General features: G+C 54.7%; 1 protein-coding gene across 1 annotated transcript; it reads right to left on the bottom strand.

Moving 5' to 3' along the window:
• Positions 1–7065: 7065 nt before the first annotated feature.
• SCNN1D (sodium channel epithelial 1 subunit delta) lies at positions 7066–20511 on the bottom strand. Its single transcript, XM_054175693.1, has 12 exons — positions 20186–20511; positions 17894–18137; positions 16375–16568; positions 15527–15630; positions 14500–14663; positions 13253–13351; positions 11895–12012; positions 10943–11021; positions 9543–9600; positions 8691–8746; positions 8104–8179; positions 7066–7476 (listed from the first exon to the last, which is right to left on the bottom strand). The coding sequence occupies exons 1-12, from the start codon at positions 20509–20511 to the stop codon at positions 7066–7068; spliced, it is 1929 nt and encodes a 642-aa protein (XP_054031668.1).
• Between the last annotated feature and the right edge of the window lie 1748 nt (positions 20512–22259).

The raw sequence follows: 22259 nt of genomic DNA, 5'->3' as shown, positions 1-22259 counted from the left end.
ATGTATAAAGCAACTTTGTGCACTTTTCCTACACACAGTATTTGGGGTGGGGAGGGAAGGGAAGGGAAGGGGTTGCTGTTTTATGTTCTGGTTTATTTTTGGTCATGAATTCATTGGTTTTGGTGTTTTGTGGTTGGTTTGTTGGGTTTTTTTTTTTCTCTTATTTTCTTTTTTTTTTGGTGTGTGCTTTTATTTGTTGTTGTTGTTTTTTGTTCTTTTCTTTTCTTAAACCAGTGAAATTGTTAAGTATTTAATTTATTCTCCACGTGCCCAGAGGCCTAGTGCAATTTTGAGTCAATGCAGTTTGTCTGTATTTAATGTCAGGATGATGATGATGATGATGATGATGATTCACTTGGTGGTGTTGGTGGTGTTGGTTTGGTTTCTTTTGTAGCTTTGCTAGGGAATATGTTGGGTTTTTTTTTTCCCAATCCTGCCTTCATTTCCCTCCCTCCCCTCCCCACCCTGGGCAGTTTCCTTCCTTCCTCCCTCCCCTCCCCATCCCCTGCCAGCTTCCTTCCTCCCTCCCTTCCCCATCCCCTGCCAGCTTCCTTCCTCCCTCCCTTCCCCATCCCCTGCCAGCTTCCTTCCTCCCTCCCTTCCCCATCCCCTGCCAGTCTCCTCTTTCCCTCCCTCCCCTGCCAGTTTCCTCTTTCCCTCCCTCCCCCATCCCCTGCCAGCTTCCTTCCTCCCTCCCTTCCCCATCCCCTGCCAGCTTCCTTCCTCCCTCCCTTCCCCATCCCCTGCCAGCTTCCTTCCTCCCTCCCTCCCCCATCCCCTGCCAGCTTCCTTCCTCCCTCCCTTCCCCATCCCCTGCCAGCTTCCTTCCTCCCTCCCTTCCCCATCCCCTGCCAGCTTCCTTCCTCCCTCCCTCCCCCATCCCCTGCCAGTCTCCTCTTTCCCTCCCTCCCCTGCCAGTTTCCTCTTTCCCTCCCTCCCTCTCCTCTTTCCCTTCCCCCTCTCTCTAAGGCATTCACAATGCCTCTGGTCTGCACCAGAGCCAAACCCTTGGAGTCCATCCTTGTGATTTCTCCACCAATCTCCAGGATAAAAGAGAACAACCCCCCCTTCAGGAGGCACTTCTCGATGTTCTCTCTGTGTGTTTGCTTTTATTTTGGGTGGGGGGGGTGTGTATTTGGGGGGGGGGGAGGGGGTTGTGTGTGTGTGTGCCTAGAAGTTCGGAGGGGGGAGAGTGGGGAAGTTGTGTGGAGTGGCCAAGCAGGCTGCAGGGAAGTGCAGAAGCCTCAGGAGTTGGTTTATTTTCCCTGCTGCTGTTGGTGTGGTAGCATCCTGGCTGACATCTCTCATGCCAAAACTTCTCTCTTTTTCTTCATCCATCCTTTTTTTCCCCCCCCCCCATGGGTCTTACCTAGGAGGAGAGGCTGAGGGAGCTGGGGTTGCTTAGCCTGCAGAAGAGGAGGCTCAGGGGAGACCTTCTTGCTCTCTCCAACTCCCTGAAGGGAGGTTGGAGCCCAGGTGGGGGTTGGGCTCTTCTCCCAGGCAAGCAGCACCAGAACAAGAGGCCACAGTCTCAAGCTGTGCCAGGGGAGGTTTGGGCTGGAGGTGAGGAGAAAGTTCTTCCCAGCAAGAGAGATTGGCCACTGGGATGTGCTGCCCAGGGAGGTGGTGGAGTCCCCATCCCTGGAGGTGTTCAAGAGAGGATTGGATGTGGCACTTGGAGCCATGGTTTAGTTGTCAGGAGGTGTTGGGTGACAGCTTGGACTTGCTGATCCCTGAGGTCTTTCCCAACCTTATTGATTCTGTGGCTCTAGATGGCAGCAGCTTGGTTGCCAGCACAGGGTAACACCAAGAGATTTGCCTTTGTCTTGAAAGCAGCAGGCCAGGCACTGCCCCAGCACAGAGGGATGCAAACCACTGCCTCAGCCACAGCTTTTGAGCTTCTGAGGGCTGGCTGGAGATTTACTTACAGAATACAGAATTAACCAGGTTGGAAAAGAGCTTAGAGACCATCAAGTCCAACCTATCACCGAGCACCATCTGATCAACTCAACCATGGCACCAAGGGCCTCATCCAGGCTCTTCCTAAACACCTCCAGGCATGGGGACTCCACCACCTCCCTGGGCAGCACATCCCAAGGGCCAATCTCTCTTTCTGGGAAGAATTCCTCCTACCATCCAGCCTGAACCTCCCCTGGAGCCAGCTTGAGACTCATTTAGCTTTAGTTTGCCTCCATCCACCCCCTGTGAGCAAGTGCCAGGCCGGGTGGGGCTCGGTGTGGAGCCTCATGGTTGTGATGCCAGGTGGGAGCAGGGCAGGTTGGTGGCCAGCTGGGAGGATGCTCTCTGTTTTCCCTCCCCACACAGCATCCAGGGGAGCCTCAGGTGGTTTTCCACGTGGCTGTCTCTGAGATGGGCTCTGCAGCAGGGAATTTCTTGCAGGAGGCTAGAGGGAAAGCAGAGGCTTGGAAGGCCCTTTGAAGCCGAAGATTTTTTGTCTTTAAAGCAGAAAAGTTTTGCCTTCCAAGGAGAAATCTTTGGCCTTATGAGGAGAAACCTTTTGCCCTGAAAGAAAAAGATTTGCCCAGCTGAGCACAGACCTTGCCCAGTGCCATCTCAGCCCAGCACTGCTGGCCATGACTCCTGCACCATGAAACCAGAGCCTCCTGCAGCCATGCACTGAGCAGCTGCTTGTCCAGGGGCCACAGCACCGCTGCAGGCTGCTGCTGAGCTGCTGTGTTGTCCTCTGCTGCTGTGCTGCCCCTCGAGCTGCTCCTCTCTCCTTGCTGCCAGAGCATTCTTGCTGCCAACCAAAGACAGAACCAGGCTGAGAGGTGGTTTGTGCACCATGGTGGTGCCAGGAGTCTGTGTGAGTGCCCAGGGGGGTGTGTGTGGGGCTGGGCCCTGGGGAAAGGAGTGACTGAGCAGGGCAAGGGAGAGTGGGAGGTGTTGAAGAAGCAAGGATTGCAAAAGAGAGAGTGCTGCTTCCATAGGGATGTGATCCATATCAGGCTGCCTGTAGAGAGTTTGGGTTGGGGGGATGTCCCTTCTGCCCCCTAACACTGGCACAGGTTCTCCATAGGGATGTGATCCATATCAGGCTGCCTGGAGGGAGTTTGGGTTGGGGGGATGTCCCTTCTGCCCCCTGACACTGGCACAGGTTCTCCATAGGGATGTGATCCATATCAGGCTGCCTGGAGGGAGTTTGGGTGGAAGCCTCATGCCTGGAGGTGTTTGCAGCCAGGCTGGAGGTGGCTGTGAGCAACCTGCTGTGGTGTGAGGTGTCCCTGCCCATGGCAGGGGGGTTGGAGCTGGCTGAGCCTTGAGGTCCCTTCCAACCCTGACAGTTCTGTGATTCTGAGCACTGGGGCAGTGGGATCTAGGGCAGCTGAATAGGTGTGGGGAGGGAATGAGGGACAGAGGTTGGGGTCATAACCAAGGTGGTTTGCAAGGCAGGAGGAGGTCCAGGTGTGTTTCTAGTGCAGCAGTTGGCATGGCTGAGGAGGAGCACCTGCTCCCCAAACACATCTCAGCACCTACCTAGCACCTTCCTCCCAGCCAGGAGCATGTTTAGCTTGCACATCCTGGTGCTGCAGTAGGTGAACAGGCTGGGGGTGGCCAGCTGGTTGCTTTTGGGCCTTCAGTGGAGCTGCAACGCTGTCTCTGTTGCCTTCCCTCCACCAGCACCCAGCTGTTAGTGTGGCTTCCCCCCCCGGGAGCCCTCAACGTGAGCCCTGTGGCTGCTGGCTTTGCGGGAGGAGCTGTGGCATCGCACAGCCTGCAGGGGAAGCCTTTGGGATGGAGGCAGCCCAGCCAGCTTCCTGCTGGCTAAGGCTCCCAGACCTTCCTCCGAAGAGCACAGAGAGAAAGAAGCTCTTGAGCCAGGTCAGAGCTGCCAGGTGTGGTCCTCACCCCCCTGCTCTGTCACCCGGGGGGGGGGGGGGGGGGGGCTGAGCTGCTCTGCCAGGGGCTGACCCTTGCTGTAAATATGCTCTAACCTATTAACCTCCTTCACCTGCCTGCTTTCAGTGCAGCTTTGTAACACGTTTTTTAACCCCCCCCCCTCCCTTTTCCCTCCCCCCACACAGCCTGTGCTGACTGCACCTATGGAACCAGATATTCTCTCTGTTATTATCTTTGTACAATTCTAAAGCTGTTGCTGTGGTGTCTGCCTCTTTTTTTTCCACCACTCCCCCCCCCCCTTCCTCTCCCTTCTCTTCTACTGTCTCTTGAAACACTCTTAATAAAAATCTAGATAAACTCCTTCCCTCCTCTTCCTTTGGCTGGAGTTGGTGATGCCTTGCTGCCTGTGTTAACTGGAGCTGGAGCACCATCCCCTTCTAACCTGTTTTCCTCTCTCCTCTGCCAGGCACAGCTCGAACTGTAGGGCAGTGAATAAGAGGCTGGGCTGCCAGAGGGGGACTCTGCCTTTCTTTTCCTGCTGGGGTTTCTGTGGTGCTGTCTTGTGAGGATGTGATTTCAGGGTGCTTTGGAAGGAGGCTGGGTGGAGGGGGAAAGGTGACAGCTCCCTCCCTGCTCCCACCCCACTCATTCATGTTGCTTCAGAGGACCTCAGTCAGTGCATGCTCAGGGGGAGCAGAGCTCTGCTGCTGGCTGGCTGCTGCAAGGAGACCTTGCACTAGGTGAAAGTTTCAGTCTTCTGCCCCTGGACCAACCCTTTCCCTTTCTCAGGACCCCCAGTGTGCTCCCCAGGAGGGGACACCACGTTCAGAGAGGGACCTGTCCTGCAGGCTTGCATCAAAGGAGCAGCTGGAGGAATGTTTCTTGGGGGAGGCCTCCAGGGCAGGGAAGCTGCAAGCCTCCCACTCTCTGCTGGCTGCACACACTCCTGCTCAGAGCAGGGTCTGCAGCCAAGTTCAGGAGGCAAAATGAAGTCCCTCTGCTTCCTGCTGTCAACTTGGCTGGGTGGAACTGAGCTTTTGGTGTCACCTTTCCCCTCCACACTGCTCCAGGACTGGCAGAGGATGTGCCCTGGAGCTCTGCAGTGACCCTCCAGGGCAAACGAAGGGCAGAGGAGCTCTGAAGGAAAGACTAAAGGTAGCTGCAGCTCACGTAGCTGAATACCTGGAATCCTTCACTTATCTTTGCCCCTGTGGCTACAGGGGTTCATCACCAGGTAAAAATGAGCTCAGCAGCCTTGTCCATGAGCAAAACCCACCCTTAGAACAGCAAGCAGCAGAGACACAAGCAGAGACATCGCTAATGGGATGCGGGTGCCTAATTACCCCTGGAATCGCAGCCCGAATCTGAAACCATTCCTGCAGCAGGGGAGATCCTATCACAGAACCACTGCTGGGACACCTGAACTCTTTGCCTTCTTCCCTTGTGGCTCCTACAGGCTTTTGAGGCAGCTGGGGAGGGGGGTTGCTGTCTGACAGTGCCCTTCAGCAGGTGGTTGGTTCGTTCCAGCACGGGGCGGATGGTGCTGTACCTGCCACAAGCAGCTCCAAAAAGCCTGAAGCTCTCAGATGACCTTAACTCTCTTCCTGGCTGAGCTGTGTCCAGCAGATTAATGCCAACCCAGCTTCAGGAAGCTCCTAGGTCAGAGGAGGTTGGAACTGGATGATCTGAAGGTCCCTTCCACCACAAATCATTCTATGACTCTATGAACTGGGGGTGTTTGGTCTTCCTAGATGGGGAGACCTAATCACCTTCTGCTGCTAGGTCAGAGGAGGTTGGAACTGGATGATCTGAAGGTCCCTTCCAACCCAAACCATTCTATGAATCTATGAACTGGGGGTGTTTGGTCTTCCTATGAGGGCAGACCTAATCAGCCACTGCTCCTAGTTCAGAGAAGGTTGGAACTGGATGATCTGAAGGTCCCTTCCAACCCAAACCATTCTATGAATCTATGAACTGGGGGTCTTTAGGCTTCCTAGATGGGGAGACCTAATCACCTTCTGCTGCTAGGTCGGAGGAGGTTGGAACTTGGTGATCTTTAAGGTCCCTTCCAACCCAAACCCTTCTGTGATTCTATGTCTGGAACCAAGACTCCTTCCATTCCCCCCTCCCCCCATACATTTGGACTTGTACAAGGTGTGGCCATGCTGTGAAAGCCTTTCTCACTCAGAAGCAGCAGTCAGGCAGCATCAAACCCAAGTACTGGTTGAAAGCAAACAACAAACAAACAAACACAAGGCCAAACTGAGCCCTCAGCCATTGCCTCTCCTTCAGAGCATTTTACTTACTTTAAAAAAGAGAGTTTACAAAACAAAGCTCTCTGATTCCTTCTTGGCCACAAAGTCATACAGCAGCTCAGCCCAGAGTCAAATGCTCCTGTGCAAACCTCCTCCTCCTCCTCCTCCTCACCATCCTCATCAAAAATAAAGGTCTTCTTTTATGTACACATAAGTTATTGGCAAGCAGGAGCCTGCAATCCTCTCTGCCTGCAGCGGAAATGCAGCGCTGGTTGGACCCTCTGAACACATCAGCTGCTTTGCTTTGGGAGTTCACAGAGCCACTGAGCCCTTTTCTTCTCTTTCCTCCAAGATGGGCCAAAAGAAAATCTCCCTTGAAATAATCTGGGGGAAGCCCAAAAGCATCTCAGCAGCATTCTGTGCCTTGGCCTCGAAGTGGCCTCAAAAAGAGGTTAAGGCCAGGGAGGTGCCTTGGAAGCAAAGCTGTCATGGGAGCTCTGTCGTCTCCAGGCAGCACTGGCTGCCCTCAGCCTCCTCTGGAACTCTTCCCACGAGCAGCCAGGCTGACTTTCCTCTTGAGCACACTTCTGAAATGTAGGTGGGCCAGTCTGAAGCCACAGGCTGATCTCCTCCCCAGGCTTTAGAAGGTAACAGCTAGGAGCAGGCTTTCATGAGGACTCGGCAGCTGGCCCGGAGAGCAGAAGCAGAGCTCTGCCCTCCCCAGGGTCTCACTGGGAACAAAAGGACCTTGCATGAGGTCTGGATCCAGGGCACACAGATGGTTTAGCAATGAGCTTGGGGCAGCTCCTCCAGAGGACTGCCAGGCTCAGCACTGTGGTGCTTGGATGCTCACGGGTGATGGATCCAGAGCCCTCCTCTTTGCAGCCTTCCTGTCGGCTCCTGAGGGGAGCTGCAAGCCTCCCACTTCTCCCTGCACACAAACATCTCCTTAGCTGTTCAGCTGCCCTGCCACAGAGCTCTCCTTCTTGTACCTAAATCCATTCAGCACCACTTCTGGGCAAAGCTCAGGCATTTCCACCTTGCTGGAGAAGGGCTGGAGGTGCAGGTGGCTGCTGCTGTCCCTGGCAGTAGTCACTCCAGAAGGGTGAGTGTGAGCAGAGACCTCGCCTCTTCCACCTTCTTCCTGCACAACTCTGTAGTTCTCCAGGGTCAGGCTCACAGTGGGGATGGTAGGAGTGTGAGCTACTTTCAAAGTCTTTGCCCTGAGCCTTTGGTAGCAGAAGAGGAGGGACAAGACCAGGGTATCTATGAGCAGCTCAAACATCTCAACTACAGACAGCACTGAGGATCCAAACCAGAGGCTCCACTGGCTTCCCATGCTGGACAGCAGCAGATTCTCCTGTGGAAGGAATCAAAGGGCTGTGTTTATCCAACCCAGCAGAGCTCTGGGAACACCAAAGTCTTGCCTGTTGCCAGCAGGTCAGCCAGCTCCCATCTGGGGAGCAATCACAGTATCACCAAGGTTGGGAGAGACCTCAAAGATCATCAAGTCCAACCTGCCACCACAGAATCCTGGGTGATGTGAAGGGTCTGGGGAACAGGGCTGAGGGAACTGGGGTTGTTTAGTCTGGAGAAAGAGAGGCTGAGGGGAGACCTCATTGCTCTCTGTGACCCCCCCTGGGTGGGCTGGGGGCTGCTCTCTTCTCCCTAGTATCCAGTAACAGAAGGAATGGCCTCAAGCTGTGCCAGGGGAGGTTTAGATTGGAAACCAGGAAAAGTTTCTTCGTTGCAGGAGTGCTCAGGCACTGGCACAGGCTGCCCAGGGAGGTGGTGGAGTCAAGAAACCTGTGGCCATGGTGGTGGTGGGTTGATGGTTGGACTGGATGATCTGAGAGGCCTTTTCCAACCAAAATGACTCTATGGCTCTATGACTCTGTGAATTTGGTGTCTCCTCCTGAAGAGGAGCCATCCCATCCCCTCTCCTCCATCCCCACAACCCACGAGAGGCAACAACATTTTGACCTACTGAGAGCAAAGGAGACTCATTAACAGACTGGTAGTTGAGCTGCTTGTAGAAGATGGTCACCTTGGCAATGTCCTTCCTGCATGGGAGAAAGGCAGCAGTTGGGTGCCAGTTAGCTGGGGGGAGGGGTGTCTGGAGGGTCCTGCTGGCATTCTGCTCTCAGCTTTGCGTGCTGAGTGCTAGGCAATGGCTCTCAGCCCTCCCTCAAGCTTTCTTCCTGAGGGTGTTTGACATGAGCATGGGAAAAGGTGGCACAAGGGACTGTTGGAGAGTGGTGTGAGGACACATGAGGCATGACCCAGAAGAAAATGTTTCCCCATGAGCACAGTCAGAGATTGGAATCCTCTCCCAGGGCAAGCAGTGGATTGCCCTACCCTGGGCAGCTTTCAGCCTCAGCTTGCCAGGGGGCTGGGCCAGCTCAGTGCAGCTCCACTGCTACCCAGGAAGCTTGGAGCAGCTGATCCTTGGGGTCCCTGCCAGCCTGCCATGCTGGTTGATTTTCCTCTCATCCTCCCTTTCCAGCCCAACATCTGCAAGGCTGGAGGGCTAAGCCACAGCTCCAGGAGCTGTACCTGCTGGCAGGGACTAACCTGTGGCTGGTGGAGTTGTATCCATTCTCGTGCCTCAGAGCTTGCCGGACCCAGTCCTTGAGAACAGAACAGAATAGAATCAACCAGGTTGGAAAAGACCTCAGGGATCATCAAGTCCAACCTATCACCCAACACCATCTGATCAACTCAACCATGGCACCAAGGGCCTCAGCCAGGCTCTTCCTAAACACCTCCAGGGATGGGGACTCCACCACCTCCCTGGGCAGCACATCCCAACGGCCAATCTCTCTCTCTGGGAGGAACTTTCTCCTCACCTCCAGCCTAAACCTCCCCTGGCACAGCTTGAGGCTGTGTCTTCCTGGTGCTGCTTGCCTGGGAGAAGAGACCAACCCCCACCTGGCTCCAACCTCCCTTCAGGGAGCTGCAGAGCAAGAAGGTCTCCCCTGAGCCTCCTCTTCTGCAGGCTAAGCAACCCCAGCTCCCTCAGCCTCTCCTCCCAGGGCTGTGCTCCAGACCCCTCCCCAGCTTTGTTGCCCTTCTCTGGACACCTTCCAGCAGCTCAACATCTTTCCTAAACTGAGGAGCTCAGAACTGGACTCAAGGTGTGGCCTGAGCAGTGCTGAGCACAGGGCAGGATGACCTCCCTGCTCCTGCTGGCCACACTATTCCTGATGCAGGCCAGGATACCATTGGCCTTCTTGGCCACCTGGGCACTCTGCTGGCTCATGTTCAGCTGCTCTCAACCAGCACCCCCAGGTCCCTTTCTGCTTGGCTGCTCTCCAGCCACTCCAACCCCAGTCTGTAGCCTTTTTCACCCTTAATTTTAGTGCCCCAAGAGCCACAGGAAACACAGCACCCCTTCCAAACCCAGCAGTAGGCTGTGTGGGCTACCTGGGACTTCACTGATGGCCATTTGGCTGTCCCAGCAGACACCTTGTAGAGCGACTCCCTGATAAGAGAGAGGGAAAAAAAGGAGATTGTGATCACTGTGACTCCTGGCAGTCGAATGTGGGCACAGGAAGGACTTTAACAGTGCTCACAGCTTGCCCAAAGAAAAGGTTAGAGGGGAAGCTCTTGAAAGGCTTGGAAGAAGCTTTGTGACTCATCTTGGAAAATGAAATTAACAGTAAAATAAAAAAGGGAAGGGCAGGGAAGGGCAAAAGGGAAGGGCAAAAGGGAAGGGCAAAAGGGAAGGGAAGGGAAGGGAAGGGCAGGGAAGGGCAGGGAAGGGAAGGGAAGGGAAGGGAAGGGAAGGGAAGGGAAGGGAAGGGAAGGGAAGGGAAGGGAAGGGAAGGGAAGGGAAGGGAAGGGAAGGGAAGGGAAGGGAAGGGAAGGGAAGGGAAGGGAAGGGAAGGGAAGGGAAGGGAAGGGAAGGGAAGGGAAGGGAAGGGCAAAAGGGAAGGGAAGGGAAGGGCAAAAGGGAAGGGAAGGGAAGGGCAAAAGGGAAGGGAAGGGCAAAAGGGAAGGGCAGGGAAGGGCAAAAGGGAAGGGCAGGGAAGGGCAAAAGGGAAGGGAAGGGAAGGGCAAAAGGGAAGGGAAGGGAAGGGCAAAAGAGAAGGGAAGGGAAGGGAAGGGCAAAAGGGAAGGGAAGGCAAGGGAAGGGCAAAAGGGAAGGGAAGGCAAGGGAAGGGCAAAAGGGAAGGGCAGGCAAGGGAAGGGCAAAAGGGAAGGGCAGGCAAGGGAAGGGCAAAAGGGAAGGGCAGGCAAGGGAAGGGCAAAAGGGAAGGGCAGAAGGGAAGGGCAAGAAAGGGCAAAAGGGAAGGGAAGGGCAGGGCAAGAAAGGGCAAAAGGGCAGGGCAGGAAAGAGGAACTAAACCCAGAGGTTTTGGAAGTCATCTTAGAAAATGAAATAAAACCAGAGGTTTTTTGCCTGAAAGCTCAGTCAGGAGGGAGGCTAAAATGGCTTTTAAATGCTGACAACTTTCCTTTGATGCATCCAACCCCCCAGTCTGGGATGCTGGGCTTTAAAGCACTGCCTTTCCCTTTTGGAATGGCCCTCCAGTGACCAAGGGGGAGGGAGAACAGCAGCCACTTGGGCTTGATGAATGATTTGACCCTGATTCAAACAATGTCCTCTCTCTGCTCCTTGTTTCATCTGCCTCAGGCTGCCCTCCTGCTGCTGCCTCAGCACTGGGCTGCAGGCATCAACCTGGAGAGCCTCTGGTTGAGGAAAGAGCAAATTCCCCTGGGGCACTTGGTCCATCCATCTTTCCCTGAGCTCCCTCCCCTTCCACTTTTCCTCTGCAAGCTGCCTTGGGTTGCCTTTTCTTCGCTCTGCTTTGGTGACCTACCTGCAAGGCTTGGGGCACTGGTCAAAACAGTTCAGGTGGTGGTTTCTGAGCCTGCTGTAGAGCTGGTAAAAGCAGTGGCCTGGGGAAAGAGATGGGAGGAGCACACTCAGGAAATGGAAAGCTCCCAAATGGAAGGCTGCCCCAAACCCTCTGCCCTCACTTGGCCTTCCCAAGAGCACCCTCTCAGCTGACAGGGACCTGGTTGGGTCTCACTCTCCCTGTGGAATGGCTCCAGATGGTTGAGCTGATCACCCATGTGCAATGCAGGTGTCTTGCCTGGAAGGCTCTGCTGAGCACAGGCCAACCCAGAGCAGTGAGCCCAAGCTTTGCCTTCCAGCAGCACAGCCACAGGTAATGGGGAAGGGCTGGCTGTGACAGCCATGCCCTTGGAAAGGAGGTGTTTGATAGCACTCACATTTTCAATGCACTGACTTAAGAGCCATGCAAAACCCACAGGGAGGTGTCTGGCACCTGGCTGGAGCCAGTGAGGGGAGGGAAATAGCCTCAGCAGGACACAGGCACAGAGCAGAAGGGCAGCCTGGAGAAGAGGAGGCTGAGAGGAGGCCTGAAAGGAGGTTGGAGTGGGGTGGGGGTTGGCATCTTCTCCCTGTCAGCCTGGGGCAGAACAGAGGAAACAGCCTCAGCTTGCACCAGGGGAGGCTTAAGGTTGGAGATTTCTCTCCTGACAGAGTGGTCAGAGGTTGGAACAGGCTGCCCATGGAGCTGGTGGAGTCCCCATCCCTAGAGGGGTTCAAAACTCCTGCGGCCATGGCACCTGGGGCCATGGTTTAGTGGCCATGGTGCTGTTGGGTTGGTGGTTGGACTGGATGATCTTTGAGGGCTTTGCCAACCTTAATGCTTCTATGATCCTAGGAGGAATCCTGCCAGCAGGGAGCCCTGCAGGAAGGAGTCCCCTTCCAACAAGGGCAAGGCAAGAGGCTTTTGCTCTTACCCCATGCAGGCTGCTTGTTGTAGTCGCAGTACTCAGCACCAGGAGGCAGTGGGTAGTAGTAATAGCCACAGCCACACTTTTGAACCATGATGTGCTGGAAGCAGGAATGCAAACAGGCCTGGAGAATAAAGAAGGCACACACACAGAGGACTGGATAAGCCAGAAAGCCCCAGGTGCCCAAATCTTCATTGTGCAGCATGCAGCTGCCAGGGGACAAGACACAGATGCTGACACTGCAGGGCCCAGCAGCCAGCACTGGAGGGTGAGGATGCAAAAGGTTTGCACTTTTCATTCCTTCCTTCCTTTTATACCTCTCTAAGCCAGGTGTTGAATTTAGTGAGGTCAGGATTTCCCCAGCTCCCTTCTTCCTCATGCCCCTGTGACATCCCAGCCAAGCAGCCCCAAACCCCCAGAGCCAGGAGCGACTACTTCCACATCTGCTGGCCCAAGGGTGTCCTGCAAGAGGAGCCCAGCTGCCTTGCCTGACTCTCTGCCTGCTCTCTGGGGTCTTACAAGGAGGGAAGAGCCCCCATGCCAGGGACTGAGTTAATGCTGGGGGGCTGAATTTCAACCCACCACAGTCCCTCCCTGAGTTAATGTTGAGGAGGGAATTTCAACCCATCACAGTCCCCCCCTGAGTTAATCCTGGGGGGCTGAATTTCAACCCACCTCAGTCCCCCTCTGAGTTAATGTTGAGGAGGGAATTTCAACCCACCTCAGTCCCCCCCTGAGTTAATCCTGGGGGGCTGAATTTCAACCCACCTCAGTCCCTCCCTGAGTTAATCCTGGGGGGCTGAATTTCAACCCACCTCAGTCCCCCTCTGAGTTAATGCTGGGGGGCTGAATTTCAACCCACCACAGTCCCCCTCTGAGTTAATGTTGAGGAGGGAATTTCAACCCACCACAGTCCCCCTCTGAGTTAATCCTGGGGGGCTGAATTTCAACCCACCTCAGTCCCTCCCTGAGTTAATCCTGGGGGGCTGAATTTCAACCCACCTCAGTCCCCCTCTGAGTTAATCCTGGGGGGCTGAATTTCAACGCACCTCAGTCCCTCCCTGAGTTAATGCTGGGGGGCTGAATTTCAACCCACCTCAGTCCCCCTCTGAGTTAATCCTGGGGGGCTGAATTTCAACCCACCTCAGTCCCTCCCTGAGTTAATCCTGGGGGGCTGAATTTCAACCCACCTCAGTCCCCCACTTAATGAAACACATCCCAAGCTGCAGCACCCTGCGAGCTGCTCCTGAGAGGGGCAGGAGTGCCTCTGTTCTCTCCAGCAATGAACCTGCGAGGGCTCTTAGGGGCCTGAGGGGTGACCTGTTTGCCCTTCCCCCACTGTGCCTGAGCCACCGCGGCTGTACCTGCAGGGTGTAGGAGTTGTTGTACAGGAGCCTGACGTTCACGTCGCGGCCGTCGGTGGTGCACTTCCCGTAGTTGCCGCCCAGGCGATTCACCTCATCCTGCGGACACACAGAAGGGAGGGCTCGGGAGCTTCCATGTGCCCCAGAGGGTCTCCAGAGCTCCCTTCGTTCTGTCACTGGATGGAGCAGCAACAAAGGTCAGGGAAGCACAGGGACAGCTGGGGGCAGCTGAGCCGTACCTGGCTCATAAAGCAAGTGGAGCAGCAGGAGCAAGGCAGGAGAGTGCTCGTGGGCAGCAGTGGCTCAGCCAGCAAGGAGTCTAAAAGAACTAAGTCCCCTCCTGGGTGCTTGTTCTCATCCTGACACACACATCTGTGCAGAGCTGGAGCTTGATCCCTGAGGTCTTTTCCAACCTGACTGATTCTATGGGGGATAGGTTGGACTTGATGATCTCAAAGGTCTTTTCCTACCTGGTTTATCCTATCCTATCCTATCCTATCCTATCCTATCCTATCCTATCCTATCCTATCCTATCCTATCCTATCCTATCCTATCCTTATCCTATCCTTATCCTATCCTTATCCTATCCTATCGTTATCCTATCCTTTCCTTATCCTTATCCTATCCTTTCCTTATCCTTATCTTATCCTTTCCTTATCCTATGAGTCTATGAAGGGAGGTTGTAGCCAGCTGGGGGTTGGTCTCTCCTCCCAGGCACCCAGCACCAGAACAAGAGGACACAGTCTCAAGCTGTGGCAGGGGAAGTTTAGGCTGAAGGTGAGCAGAAAGTTCTTCCCAGAAAGAGGAATTGGCCATTGGGATGTGCTGCCCAGGGAGGTGGTGGAGTCCCCATCCCTGGAGGTGTTCAAGAGGGGACTGGATGTGGCACTTGGAGCCATGGTTTAGTTGTCAGGAGGTGTTGGGTGCTAGGTTGGACTTGATGATCTCTGAGGTCTTTTCCAACCTGGTTAATTCTGTGAGGTGTAAGAGCCTCAGTGCCAACCAGGCCAAGCCCCAGTGCATGGAGGAGCAAAATGCCACTGGCACAATGGGAATCATCTTGCTGCCCCCATGGGAAGCTGAGAGCAGGGAAGAGAGAAAAGAGGCTTGCAGCGACAAAGAGGCACAGTCAGGAAGCAGACACCAGAGTCCCACACATCCACTGCAGAACTGAGCCAGTGACCTGCCCCTCACAACCTCCTGCAAGCAGAAGGGCCAGGAGCAAAGCTCTGGAGCAAGAGGCTAACCTGCTGGATGCCTATGGTGGTTGCAATGCCTGGTCTGATGTCAAAGCCTTCATGCTCAAGGAATGGGGTCTGGTTGTGGTTGTGGATCATCACTTTCACACCTGCTACTGTGGACAGGAGTGGGATGTGGTCCTTCTGCTCTGCTTTCAGGATGAGGGAAAGTCCTGTGAACCAAAGGCAAGCATGCAACACCTTATTGGGGGGGTGGGGGCAAAAGAGGAACACCATCACAACCTGCACCAGCAGCTCTGAGCAGATTGCAGCCTGAGCTCCCATTTTCCTTTTCCTCACAGGCCTGGTGAGTGGTCAGCTAGCAGCTGCCTCAGCCTCTTCCCCAGCTGTGATAATCTCCTGCTTGACAAAACAACCTTCTGCCTGCTTTAAGTTGCAGTATGGCTGAGATGGCTATCAGGCAGGGGTGGTTGGTGAAGCAAGCAAATGCAGGACAGAATTTGTGCCACCAGACCAGAGGAGAGGGCTCTGTGTCAGTTATAGAAGGCACAAAGATGATCCAAGGGCTGGAGCAGCTCTGCTGTGAGGACAGGCTGAGGGAGCTGGGGGTGTTCAGCCTGGAGAGCAGAAGGCTCAAGGGGACCTCAGAGCTGCCTTCCAATAGCTGAAGGGATCCAAAAGGAAGGCTGCAGAGAGACTTTTCCTGAGGGTGTGTAGAGACAGGCCAAGGGGGAAGGGTTTGAAGCTGAGGCAAAGCAGGGTTAGACTGGAGCTGAGGCAGTTCTTCAGTAGGAGGCTGCTGAGACTCTGGCACAGGCTGCCCAGGGAGCTTGTGGCTGCCTCCTCCCTGGGGGTGCTCAAGGCCAGGCTGGATGAAGCCTTGAGCAGCTGTCTGGTTGAGAGGTGTCCCTGGCCATGGCAGGGAGGTTGGAGGAGATGACCTCTGAGATCCCTTCCAACCCAACCCATTCTAGGATCCTATGATGCTCTGTCACTAAGTCAGGTGCAGAAGATGTGTTCAATGCACAGCCAAATTCTATGAGCTCTAGTGCCCAGCCTGTGCCAAATACCATACCATAAGGGATTCCTGGTTTTGTAGCTGTCCAGAAGGAGTCTGTTCCCTGGCTGTTGAAGGTGTAGCAGCTTCCAAAGACTGGGTGGTGAAAGTGAATGTAGTCACTGAAAACAAGAGAGATTTGGAGGGGTTTAATGAGTGTAGCCTTGGCCTCTCAGTAGGATGTGCTTTGTGTTTGTGTGCATGAGCAGGAGAACAGCTCCAAGGCCAATCCCTAGGTCCTATCCCCATGGCCTGATGAAGAAAGTTTGGTCTTCAGATGGGCAGAGTCCAACAGGATGGCATTGAACAAGTCCAAGTGCTGCACTTTGGCCACAGCAACCCCAGGCAGTGCTGCAGGCTGGGGGCAGAGTGGCTGAGAGCAGCCAGGCAGAGAGGGACCTGGGGGGAGTGGGTGACAGCAGCTGAACAGCAGCAGAAGAGGAGGCTCAGGGGAGACCTTTCTCCCAGGCACCCAGCAGCAGAACAAGAGGACACAGTCTCAAGCTGTGCCAGGGGAGGTTTAGGCTGGAGGTGAGGAAGAAGTTCTTCCCAGAGAGAGTTGTTGGCCACTGGGATGTGTTGCCCAGGGAGGTGGTGGAGTCCCCATCCCTGGAGGTGTTCCAGAGGGGCTTGGATGTGGCACTGGGAGCCATGGTTTAGCAGTCAGGAGGGGTTGGGTGACAACTTGGACTTGATGAGGTCTTTTCCAACCTTATTGATTCTCTGATTCTTCCTTTCACTCCACCAAGGGCCAAGCCTGGCAGAATGCCCTGAGGTCCAGGGCCTGAAAGTGTAGGCTTCATTTCAGCCTCCCAAGGCCTTGAGTCCTGCTGCAATCCCAATCCCCACCTCGGGAAGGACCTTACCTGGGTCTGCAGGGCTCCCCATCGTACTGACAGGAGTAGACCATGTCTTCTATTTGCTCCTCATGGTCAGAGATGTTGATTATAACTGGCAGCTGGGACATGATGTTCATGTAGTGGAACCTGTACCACTCCAGAATTGCATTCATCCCAGAGGAATAGGTCTTGTAGAAGCAATTCCCACCTGTGGCATTGCACTGGAAGAGAAGAAGGAGGAGGAGCCACTCAGCACAGCCAGGACATGACAGGCTAAGGGTACCAGAGATCAGGGGCAAGGGCAATACTGGATTCAGGGGCAAGGGGGACCTCTACTCTCTTCAGACATGATCTTCTCTGATCATTGGAGTTGGCACAGAAGCACAGGATGGCTGAGTTTGGAAGGGACCTGTGGAGGTCATCTTGTTGTGTGCTAAGCACCTGCTCTCCTTGAAGCTGCCTTGGGTGTGCTGCTTCACCTCAGGAGAATGAGTGCAGGGGAAAAGAGGCAGGAGGAGAGAGCAGAGCCCTCTGAGCTGTAGAGCTGCTGCTTTCCAGCTGGGCTTCTCTTACCCTGCTCTGCACCCAGCTGATCCAGTGACCTAACTTCACAGCCTGATCTTAAGCTGGACTTGGAACACCCTGGACTTGCCTGAGGAGCTGGATTGTTGGGTGGACCTGGTCACCACCTGTGAGCTTTCCCTGCTTGCTTGCTCAGGTACTGTGTGCCCAGGTGGCCAAGGAGGCCAATGGCATCCTGGCCTGCATCAGGAATAGAGTGGCCAGCAGGAGCAGGGAGCTCATCCTGCCCTGTGCTCAGCACTGCTCAGGCCACAGCTTGAGTCCTGTGTCCAGTTCTGGGCTCCTCAGTTTAAGAAGGACATTGAGAGACTTGAAGGTGTCCAGAGAAGGGCAACAGAGCTGGGGAGGGGTCTGGAGCACAGCCCTGGGAGGAGAGGCTGAGGGAGCTGGGGTTGCTTAGCCTGCAGAAGAGGAGGCTCAGGGGAGACCTTCTTGCTCTCTGCAACTCCCTGAAGGGAGGTTGGAGCCAGGTGGGGGTTGATGGGGGCTGCTTCTCCCAGGCAAGCAGCACTAGAACAAGAGGCCATAGTCTCAAGCTGTGCCAGGGGAGGTTTAGGCTGGAGGTGAGGAAGAAGTTCTTCATAGGAAGAGAGATTGGCCATTGGGATGTGCTGCCCAGGGAGGTGGTGGAGTCCCCATCCCTGGAGGAGTTTAGGAGGAGACTGGATGAGGCACTTGGTGCCATGGTTGAGTTGATCAGATGGTGTTGGGTGACAGGTTGGACTTGATGATCTCAAAGGTCTTTTCCAACCTATCCTATCCTATCCTATCCTATCCTATCCTATCCTATCCTATCCTATCCTATCCTATCCTATCCACTACATTTCATTGTGGATTGTAGTTTTGCTTGCACACACAGCTTCATTTGCTTCCAGCTGGGCTGGGCTGGCAAATGTAATGTGGGGAGGGGGGGAACTTTCAACCCACCCCCCAGGGCAGAGGCTGAAGGAGGCCAGAGACTTACCAGCCTGAAGCCCACGCTGGCGTGCTTCTTCCCTGCCCTGTCAGGCATTCTAAGGAGCGGGAAGTTTTGGCTCAGCTTGAAGCCAGACCTGCTGAGGTTGCCTATGTCAGGCAGGTCCTGGACATGGATGTTTCCCTCATGCAGGTGGGACAGGCTGGCTGAGGTGTTGATGCCATAGAGGAAGGCGATGGACTGCTCTGCCATGCGATCCAGCTGGACCAGGTGCTCACTCACCAGGCCGAACCTGCAAGGGGCACAGACAGTCCTGACCTGTGGAGATCTTAGACCAAAGCACTTTGGTCTAAGAGAAGGGCCTCAGGAAGAAGTTCTTCCCCATGGGGGTGGTGAGAGCCTGGCACAGGTTGCCCAGGGAGGTGGTGGAAGCCTCCTGGCTGGAGGTGTTTGCAGCCAGGCTGGAGGTGGCTGTGAGCAACCTGCTGTGGTGTGAGGTGTCCCTGCCCATGGCAGGGGGCTGGGACTGGCTGAGCCTTGAGGTCCCTTCCAACCCTGACAATCCTCTGCTTCTATACCCAGCACTCCCAAGACTGTGCAAGATGTGTTGGAGGACAGAAGGTCTCTCCAGCTGCTCCTTGCCTTCACAGAATGCCAGCTTGGAAGGGACCCCAAGGATCACCCCAAGGACCCACCACACTGGTCCAAGCTTTCTAGGTGATAGGGGAGCTGGGCCAGTGCCTGTTGCCTTCCAACAACAGCTGGTAGTGATGGAGGTCCCTTCCAGCCTCAACAATTCTATGATCTTAGGTACCCTCCCAGTCTCCATGTGTAGGGGAAGGCTTCTCTCCTGGGCCCTGCAGAGCTTGGTGTCTGTGTTGGGAAAGCCAGCAGCCCATAAAGTCATAGAATGGTTTGGTTTGGAAGAGACCTTTAAAGGCCATCCAGTCCAACCCCCCCCCTGCTGTCTGCAGGGACATCCCCAACTAAACCAAGTTGCTCAGAGCCCCATCAAGCCTGACCCTGAATGCCTCCAGGGATGGGGCCTCCAGCACCTCCTTGGGCAGCCTGTTCCAAGTGTTCCACCACCCTCACAGTAAAGAGCTTCCTCCTGGAGTCTGACCTAAATGTAGCCTGCTCTAGTTTAAACCCATTGCCCCTCGCCCTGCTGCTGCATGCCTTTGGAAGCAGTCCCTCCCCAGCTTTCCTGTAGCCCCCTTCAGATACTGGAAGGCCACCAGAAGGTCTCCATCAATATCTCCATGGTGTCTATAGAGCTTCAACAAATTATTAGGGGCTCCAGCAGCCAAATTTTCCCTTGTTAAGCTCCTCCAGTGGAAACCTCAGGACTCGAAGCTGTGCATCATCACCAGCTGCACAAACTGGGCTGCCTGGCAGCCAGCTGGACCAGGATTTGGAGGAGATCACAGCATTCCTTTCTGCACATCATTTGGACCAGCTCAATAGCTGCCCCTCCCCCTTGCTGTGTGAGCCTCACAGAAGCACACAGGCTCCTGGAGCAGTTCTACTGTGTCCTTCAGGCCACGCTGTGGTACGAGCAGCCAAGTGGACTCAGCTCCAGCATGCATCACTCCAGCCCATCAGCTGTTCCTTTAGGAAGGGCTGCACACAGCAGGCAGGTTGTCCAGGGGAGGGATGGGTTTATCAGAGCACAGCATCAGCCCAGCAGCTTGAAGCAAGTCACAAGGCAGAGCTCCCTCTCTCCTGACTCAGTGCATGAAATTAACTGCTACATGCTCTTGCTCAACTCCCAACAAGATCTTATCCCGAAACCAGCCTGGAAGTAACAACGGTCCCTTTCCACCTCTGGGAGGCAGGGAGGCCTGCAGCTTCCTCCAGGCTGCAGCCTGAAGGTTGCTGACCCTTCCTGAACCCCTGTGGCCGAAGACATGAGCAGTGCCAAGGGCAAAGCACAGCTCCCTAGAATCACAGAGCAGCTTGGGTTGGGAAAGATCTTGGAGATGCCAGAGTCCAACCAAACCAGTAGAGAAGTTCTTTGCTGTGGGGGTGGTGAAACCCTGGGACAGCTCACAGTATCACAGTCTCACAGTCTCACAGCATCACTAAGGTTGGAAGAGACCCCAAGGATCATCAAGCCCAACCTGTCTCGACAGACCTCACGACTAGACCATGGCACCCAGGTCGCCCAGGGGGCTTGGTGGAGACATTCAAGGTCAGGCTTGATGGGGCTCTGAGCAGCCTGCTCTAGCTGGGGATGTCCCTGCTTGCTCCAGAAGACCTCTAAAGGTCCCTCCCAACCCAACCTCCTCCACGATCCGCTCTGCCAAGCCCGGTGCTGCGCCGCACCCCTCGCCGTACCTGTACGGGTCCAGGTTGCAGATGGTAATCGCTGGGAACATCTTGGCCTCCGAGTGCATCGACATGGTCAGGACAACAGGGTAGGCCCAGTACTGACTGAACATGAGGGCAAACTGCCAGTACAAGATGCCAAAGCTGGCCAGCAAAAGCAGGGTCCAGAAGGCTGTTTTCATCCTGTTGCTGTCGGAGCACACCAGCCGGATGGTGCCGTGGATGGTGGTGTTCTTGCAGAAGAACTCAAACATATCCTTGAAGGAATCATAAAACTCAATCAAGCCTTCCTTCTTCTCCTCTTCTTCTCCTCTTGCTGCTTCCTGCTCCTCCATCCTCTAAGTCTCTTTCTGCCCAAGACAAAAAGAGGAAAGAAGAAACGAATCAATCAGCTCCGCTCGTCAGAGCGGGGCTGTGGCAAGCAGGGTGCCAAGGAGTTTTGTGATTAGCAAGAGCTGGGGATGACTGTGAGCTGAGACTCATCTGTCCTTCCAGAGCCTGGACAGCAGGAAGTAGCATGGAGGTCAAATGTGCTGCTGCTGAGGCAAGGTGCCAGGCTCTGCCACCAGCACGCCGACTTCGCTGGCGGCAGGGCCGTGCGAAGCCGGGTGACTAACGCCCTGCCGTGCGGTTTGCTCCTTTCCAAGAGCACTCAGCAGCAGCATTTCACGCTGAAGCATTGTGCCCTCCTCTGAGGAGGAAAGGCTGAGAGCCCTGGGGCTCTTGAGCCTGGAGAAGAGCAGCCTGAAGGGGGATCTGCTCAGTGCTCAGCCAGAGGATGGGGCCAGGCTCTTCTTAGTGGTAGCGTGCAAACGAGAACATTAGTTAAGCTGAGGGATTTCACCCAGCACAGACTGAGGACTCCTTCTGTGCCCAGGGATTTCACCCAGCACAGACTGAGGACTCCTTCTGTGCCCAGGGATTTCACCCAGCACAGACTGAGGACTCCTCCTGTGCCCAGGGATTTCACCCAGCACAGACTGAGGACTCCTTCTGTGCTCACAGATTTCACCCAGCATAGACTGAGGACACCTTTTGTGCCCAGGGATTTCACCCAGCACAGACTGAGGACACCTTTTGTGCCCAGGGATTTCACCCAGCACAGACTGAGGACTCCTTCTGTGCTCACAGATTTCACCCAGCATAGACTGAGGACTCCTTTTGTGTCCACAGATTTCACCCAGCACAGACTGAGGACTCCTTCTGTGCCCAGGGATTTCACCCAGCACAGACTGAGGACTCCTTCTGTGCCCAGGGATTTCACCCAGCACAGACTGAGGACTCCTTCTGTGCCCAGGGATTTCACCCATCACAGACTGAGGACCTCTTCTGTGCCCAGGGATTTCACCCAGCACAGACTGAGGACATCTTCCTGGGTCTGAGCAGCAGATTAGGACACAGGGCTAATGCTGACATACTTCCACTCACTGAACATGACAGCAAGCCCTGTAATGCTTTGAGTTTCCAACATTACAGCACTCTCTGAATCACCCCACCTATTATGCTATTAAGAGAGGTTTACTGAGTACAACCCTCTGGTTCAACCTTAACTCCAAATCAGGAAGGGAGCTTTGAAGCCAAGGAGTGAACAAATAACTACAGAGTGGTTGCAAGTGGGCTACATGCTGATGAAATCCAAGTTATCACTGAATTCTGGACCTTGAGGGCTTTGGTGGTGGCTGAGTGAGGTTACCACAGCTCAGCACATACACAGTGGTGCCCTGCCCTGTGATCACCTCCATCCAGACCTCTCCATTTCAAACCAGCTTTACTTCACAGTTCCATGGAACAGGATACCTCATGTGGAAGGATACCTTAGAGCTCCAAGCTGCTAAGTCAACCTCTTCAGTGCTGGAAAGAGCAGGAGTAAGCCTTCCCTTCCCCCCCCCCCAAAATAAAGAGAGGGATATACAAGATCAGCTTTAAAATAGGCCCCCAAAAGGTGTATTTTGTGATGAGGAAACCCCAGTTTATCACAAGTTACTACCCCCAAAGCCCCACCACAGGTCCCACACCTGCATTTCCTCCTTAACCACAGCACAAAATCAACCCCAAGGGCTGTGCAGCTCCTTTGCACTTTGCT

This window comes from Dryobates pubescens, chromosome 33, assembly GCF_014839835.1.
Source record: "Dryobates pubescens isolate bDryPub1 chromosome 33, bDryPub1.pri, whole genome shotgun sequence".
In the NCBI taxonomy this organism is placed as follows: domain Eukaryota; kingdom Metazoa; phylum Chordata; class Aves; order Piciformes; family Picidae; genus Dryobates; species Dryobates pubescens.
This window is presented reverse-complemented; position numbering and strand designations above follow the sequence as displayed.